A 6921-nucleotide genomic window follows, 5' to 3' on the forward strand; every position below is an offset into this window, starting at 1 on the left:
ACATTCAGTCATTCACCCATTGGAGGTGATAAGCGTTAATGGGAGAAACTTGCCAGGCACTGGCACCAAGTGGGCCTCTGACCACCACAGAAACAAACCAGGGGCTCAAACCGCTGGCCCACCAGTTAACAAGACGAACTCCAACTTCCTGAGCCACGGTCACGACTTTACGACAACAAGTTACGCACAGATCTGTCTTCATGTCTTTGCTCATGCATGCCTCACTCTTCATTTTGACTTATATTTTCAAATGACAAAACCGCTTTACTGTAAATTTGGCAAAATTATACTTCAGTTCATGCACTCCAAGACAAGGACAAAATGAAACATACGTGGAAGTGCAGAGTGTTTGCAAGTCTTTGCTTTCCTTAAAATGTTCTGGATTAATTTACAACATAGATATCAAGTGGGCATTTTGGTAAATTATATGGATCTATTATCCTTAGTGTGCGTTTATATTCTTCTAATTAAACTGACATGTAAGTCATTCAGAGATGAACGACAAAGAAAGCTAATAGTGGGATTGAGACTTCAGTTTAGTTAATTAGGTGCTGATCAATACGAATCAATTTAGCCCCAACCCGTGTGAACTGAACTTCACACAGATTATCTAGTTCTTGTTAATTGTGAGCTTGCACATTGCTGCAGAGCATCAGGAGTACATCTGAAACCTGCAGGTGAGGTTAGCTCTCCAGGACCAGGGTTGCAGTCTTCTGTTTGGATCAACTTCAGTGTTTCAGATCTGCACATATCTTCCATCTGCAACACTGATACGCTCTCTGTGCTCAGGCCTCTTCCGCTAATCCATTAGCAAATAAAATCCCCTAGCAGCAAACTAGAGCGACCCTGATAACAGGATGGCGACATCGACGCAGTCTGGGATAAATCACCACGGAGTCACCCTGGCTGTCAGGTTGAGAGCCCAAAGATAACGAGGCTGAGGTTGCAGGGTTCGACCTACATGCAGTTTTACAAGTCCAACGCATTTAGTCTTATTGCGGATACACACCCAAGTCAAATTGCTTCATCTGCTGCTCTAGATAAGCACATGGGAATACGTTTCAGGGTGGGAAACAGAAATCAAACCCTTTTTTGAAACGTTAGCCAAAACCAAACTCTCGTTTTTTTTCTAACAGCATTAGAATGGTTACTACATTTTCATGATAGTTTTTAATGTTTGTTTCTGCTTGAGTTGGACACTGCAGGCCTTGTCTCCGTCTTGGTTGAATATCTCACTCTGAGCAACACACACACACACATACACATACACACACACACTGAACTCAGAGGCAAACCGGGAGCCTCGCACATTCCTGAAGAGAGAGAGAGAGTGAAGTCTGACTCGGGTTGACTCTGAGTTTCCCCTATAAGTCCTCTTGTCCAACAAGTACCACAAACCACACGAAGAGCACTAACAGCACTGTGAGCTCGTTGCATTAGAAGTATGCTGTTTGAAATTTTGTCCCAAAACAAACCGCACGTGGACACATTTAGATTAGTTACAACGGCATAAGCACACAAACACACACGCATACAAAATAAAACACATTTGGCACAGACCTCCTCCACAGACACATCCTGTAGGGCCTGGGCATCCCGCGGGCCTCGGATCCAGCTCAATATCTGGCCCATGTTCGACCAATCTGTGTGTGTTTGTCTGTCAGCCTGCGAGTCCTATCTGTCGGCTTGCAGCATGTTCCCAGCAGGCAGGCAGGAAGCGGCGAATGAAAAAAGAGATGGGAGGGGAGAGCGACTGGGAGGTGTGGTTAAGGAGCAGAGAGGGATCAGATGTTGGATAAAGTCAGAGAAGGCAGCGGTGTAACTGTCTCTGGGCTATAAGGGGACGTGAGCTGACATCAGATCATGTTTGGACGCACACACAAAGCCATATGCGCATAGAAAAAAATAAATCTTCATATCTTTATGCCATACAATTATTACACCAATGGCACTAACACATGTTCACACACACTTCCTACAGGGATACAGTAATAAAAGGCTTGTGCTACGTTCCCGACACCCTCGTTGAATCACCATGGAAAGTAAACAAAGAGAAGAAAAACGCTGAGTGGAGAACTTTAACCTTATTTTTTTACCACCCTGATTTTACCTCTTAAAGATAAAAGCAGGAAGCGATAAAGGTTACACCCTGGATATAATCAATGTTTAAATGAGCAAAAGAAAGTCCATGGCAAGAAAGGTTTTTGTGCTGCGATGGGCAGCAAAGCAGAGCGGCGTGCTTTCAACAGCCAGGAATGTAGGGAGTGTTTCTCTGCGAACACACAGATAAATAGCTGTGCAAAGGTTGAAGGGAAGGCGAGAGAGAGTGTGCGTCGTGAATCCTACCCTACTCCTCTTGCTATATGCAAAACAAATAAAAGAAATATCACAAGAAATGTGGGTTTTATTTAGCTGAGCTAATGTTACATTTACAATTTATAAATTAAGCAAAAGTAGAAACTGCAATCTCTGTCATATCTCTGATGCTTTCGTTTCTCCACAACTTTACGTCTCTCTTTAAATAGTTAATGGGTGCGGTGAGCAGGTAAAAAAAAAAAAAATTCTTTGATTGAATCACTGAGGCACATTCAGTCCGACAACTGAGCCGTTTGGGCTTCTTCAGCCTTTTTGAAGCACACCTCAACCTAACGTCAAATTAATTTTCTTGACAACCAAACGCTTTCACAACCAGTTTCAACCAGCCCAGAACAACGCATTCACTTGTGTGTCTCAATAGGTGAATCATTAAGGCTTCATAAGCAGCAAATCTGTCTCTCTCAAACACACACAATTGTTTGATGGAAACGAATCAGCATTGTGACATAAAAACAACAGGGAGCGTCCAGTGCTGCCCACACACACACACACACACACGCGCACACACACATGGGAGTGGGATGCATTTCAGGAACTTTACGAACATGTGGGATGACCTCATCCCTCACTCACCCTTTATTGCATCACTTTATTAACAAACTATTCAGCTATTTGAGATAGCAAGACTTTCTTACAGCTAAAGAATAAATGTACCGATAAGAAGGTTGCAAATGTATTGCCTCCTGTTCTGGAAATGTGGAATGAGCATTAGGTAAATAAATAATTTCTAACAAAATCAGCGCCGTAATTGTTGGTCGTATGTTACGATTTTGCACAGCCCTTTTTTTTTTGCCAATAGCACTTATTCTATGTTACACAAGGTTTAATTTTCACACAGAGGGATGTTTGATCTACTGCTCCTTTCATAGTCTCTCTCCTGGGGCCTTTGGGCTTGGTGACTAAAATTGACCAGATCTTTTGGATCATTAGTTCACCAAGCAAATCCACTAACAGCATTATGTTCAATTTTCTGGCAGAGGCAACCAGATTTTTATTCAGAGTCCTCAGGTTTGTTATTCCACGCGGTCCAGCGTGGAATAACAAGAGGTGCAGGAACAAGTCCACAGAATAACAATCCCTCCACCATACTTTTTATTATTATTTACACAAAATCCTACTTAGTTTCACTTCAAATAAATCCTGGATTGTTTGGTGGCAAACAATCTGACAGTGAAGAATAATGAGCTTTTTTTTTTCAAAGACAGATGACTACAACAGAAGATATGAAATCCAGAGATACATGATTCAAATGGACACACTGACAATTAAAGTTCCAGTTAAAGCTTTAGGAAACCGCTCGATTATGTTTGTGATGGTACAGAAATGTTTTTCTCTTGCCTCAATCCCAAGTCACTGTGGAAACCATTATGTGTTTTTCTTTTACCAGTTTACTTCCTCATTTTTTTTTCTCTAATTCAATTTCTCTAGTTTGCATATCCAGAGAAAACCACTTGAGATATATCTGCATTTATTACAAAAATAAAAAGAGGGGATTATTCGGGTAGGAAAAAAATACAGACATACCGAATCATGTTATACGAGTGTGCCTTTTCTAAACCCTTTTCCTCCACACCCTACCGCTACAAAAGTCACCAAAGGTGTTCAGGCTCCTTTACCTGAGAACGTACTTCACATGCACTAATGGAAACAATCATACGTGAAACATGTGAGAACAGAGTAACAGTACAGGCTCTCCCACATAGCAAACCCTGGCACGGTCCCGGTCAGACCGGCACGCCTTCGGCTGCGTAAAACACCGCAGATAAATGAACCTGCTAGACAAGCTGGTGCACCATGGGAAATGAATGTTTTCTGCTGCAGATGCGTCCCAAACAGCTATTTAGATAGAAATCAGCAGAGCTTTATCTGAAAGTTCAGTGAATACAGTTTCATTTTAACACCTGCACTGAAATGAATGTTTTGGATTTTTTTTTTTTTTCATTTTTCAGCAATCAACCGTAAAAAATCAACCGTAAAAAATATATAAATACAGTCACTGAGGTATAAATAAGAAACTAGAAGATGCCATCACTGTCTCCTATATATAGTGTGGTATATGTAACTGGACTCTGCTGCTAATCTGTGGGTTCCTCTTTATATTTAGAGCCTCAGTGCATTTAGTGCACGCTGTGAAAAAGTATCTGCACCCTTGCACATTTCTTATGTTTTCTATTTTTATGACGCTAACATGTCTCAAATCGTCAAAACAAACTTTAATGTCAGACACAGATATGAGCAGAAGAGATACAAAAAAAAGCAAATAACGATTTCCAAACCAACCTTGGCCTATGTGGAAAAAGAAATTGGCCCCTAAACCTAATAAGCGGTTGAGCCACCATTGGCCAGGTTTAACGGGTTAATTTCTTGACTTACGTATGTAGAATTTCTTTAGATTGATCGATAGATTGAGGACGTGTTGTGTTTTGAGATTATTTAACCCAATTCGTGCCGTCAGTCGTTGATTCCACAGATCCTGCAGTAATCAGGCGCAGGTGTGGCCAGTTGAAAAGTTTTCCAAAGAAGGTGGATAATTATAGGTAATTCATGATTTCAGGAGGAGGGAGGGTGGGGGTGGTGATACATTTTTATCAATGGGCCAGGTTAGTTAAGATCATTTTCTTGGTTGTATTAAAAAAAAAACAGAATTTAAAAACTGTTCTCTGTATTTATATCTGGAAAAAAAACACTTGTTTGATTATCTGAAATCTTTATGTGTGGAATAAAAAAAAAAAGAAGCAGAAACGGAAGAGGTCTAAAAATAAAACAGGAAACTTAAATAATTCAACAAAAAGCACATCAGATTATTCAGAAAGCGATCATAGGACACTCAGAGTGTGTTAGCACGTTGAAAGTGAATCTCACGTCCAAATAAATGTGATTTCAGATCTTGCTCCTACATCCTACACTGCACACGCTTAGTAAAAGTTCATGAAACTCGTCTTAATCGTTCGCCCTTGAAGTGAATTCATGTGAAAACGTTAACAAGGACGTGGCAGCTGATGTCACTATCTCCTTAAAATGGAGTTGTACTGTCAGCTGTAATGAAATCCAATATCACAAGCTGTCAGCATCACTTTGCATCAACACGGCTTCTCGGGCGGAGACTGCAACAACCTAATCCATTTACTGAATCATCGTTGTGCTCGTTGTGGCAAAAGACCGAGAGCGCGTCTCTATAAAACTGTGAGTCTGTTTCCAAACTGTAATTGCCCCATTTTGTTTTGCTCTTGCAGTGAAAGCTTCTCCCTCTCTTGGTGGCCTTTCAGCCCAGGCTGATACAGGACTTGTTTGATTGTGAATAATCAACTTCAGGCAGATTCTTCAAAAGCCTTTTTGTTTTGATCTGAGGTTGATCTGCACAGTTCAGACCCAAAACGGTCTCCTCTCTGCACGATACGAAGGCTGGACAATACCACAGTGTCTATTCTTTAACATCATTGTTTGGACAGATTATTGTGGCAACTCCAGGTATTCAGAAATTGTAGCCAAGAATGAATCAGACTTGGTTTTCTGGGCTGATGTCTTTCATTTTTCCCATGATGTCACACAATGAAACAGTGTCTTTGAGGAGTTGCTCAAAAGTGTATAACCAGGTGTGCCTCTGTTTAATCGAAATACTTTAAGCTAATCAGAAAGCTTCCTAAGCGTCCCCATCGTCATCTGGTTTTCCACAAATGATTTAATGGCAAATTAATCTTAGTGTAAACATCTGGATATATGGAAGTAGTAAAAATACACCCTATTAGTCTTAGCAAGTAGAAATAATTTTGGTCATCCTAACTGACCTAAAACATGAGAAGTTTATTATAAGACACAGAGAAGAAAAAAATTAATAAAAATTAGATTTTTCCCAATAAAAGCGATCCAAAGCCTTGAAAGTCTCCAGAAGAAAAATGAGCTAAGAAATAACTTTGTGCGAATCCTAAGACTTTTCCCGAATCTGTAGAGAGAGTCTTTATCTCGTCATCGGGTGACGGATAACCCAGGCTTACCTGACTGTGACTGTACACAGCAGAGGGAGACAAACACACACACACACACACACACACACACTCACACACCCTTTCATGTTAATATAAAACAACAAACACTAATCCACGGTGAGTTTCTCATAATTCAGTCTTTGTCTGCTGCTCCCACTTTTGGATTGTATTACTCCAGAAAACACAGCACAATGGTAAGCTATTTAAAACCCTTATGAGCTAAGAAATAACTTTGTGCGAATCCTGTTATTTTAGGTTGTTTTGTTTTTTTTACTAAAATAACACAGAAAACCAAAACCTTACCCTACCCACAGGGTAGACTTATTACATCCATATAACAGACAAAGTTAATAGCTGCACAGTTAGCAATTTCACTTCAGTATATTTCATTTTATTCACTCAATTAAACTGAAACATCCCCCAAAAACCTCTGAGCTATATTTCATGAGATTAATAAAACATATTTCATCAACCTGGTGCAAATGAATGAGTTGTGTGTGTGTGTGTGTGTGTGTGTGTGTGTGTGTGTGTGTGTGTGTGTGTGTGTGTGTGTGTGTGTGTG

The 6921-nt window shown here is 40.4% G+C and overlaps 1 protein-coding gene across 15 annotated transcripts in view; it reads right to left on the reverse strand.

The window, feature by feature from the left end:
* Window positions 1-6921, reverse strand: part of cast (calpastatin) — a 43455-nt gene that overhangs the window by 34963 nt on the left and 1571 nt on the right. For 2 of the 15 annotated variants that reach the window (XM_008409447.2, XM_008409441.2), the window contains exon 1: window positions 1561-1698. The exons of 11 other annotated variants lie outside the window; for them this stretch is intronic. In XM_008409447.2, the coding sequence (XP_008407669.1) occupies window positions 1561-1632 (72 nt within the window). In that variant the 5' untranslated portion in view covers window positions 1633-1698. Of the gene's footprint in view, window positions 1-1560; window positions 1699-6921 lie in introns of those variants that run through there. 2 more of the 15 variants (XM_008409457.2, XM_008409452.2) reach the window with 1 other exon arrangement.

The sequence above is a fragment of the Poecilia reticulata genome, linkage group LG5, assembly GCF_000633615.1.
Source record: "Poecilia reticulata strain Guanapo linkage group LG5, Guppy_female_1.0+MT, whole genome shotgun sequence".
Taxonomy (NCBI): Eukaryota; Metazoa; Chordata; class Actinopteri; order Cyprinodontiformes; family Poeciliidae; genus Poecilia; species Poecilia reticulata.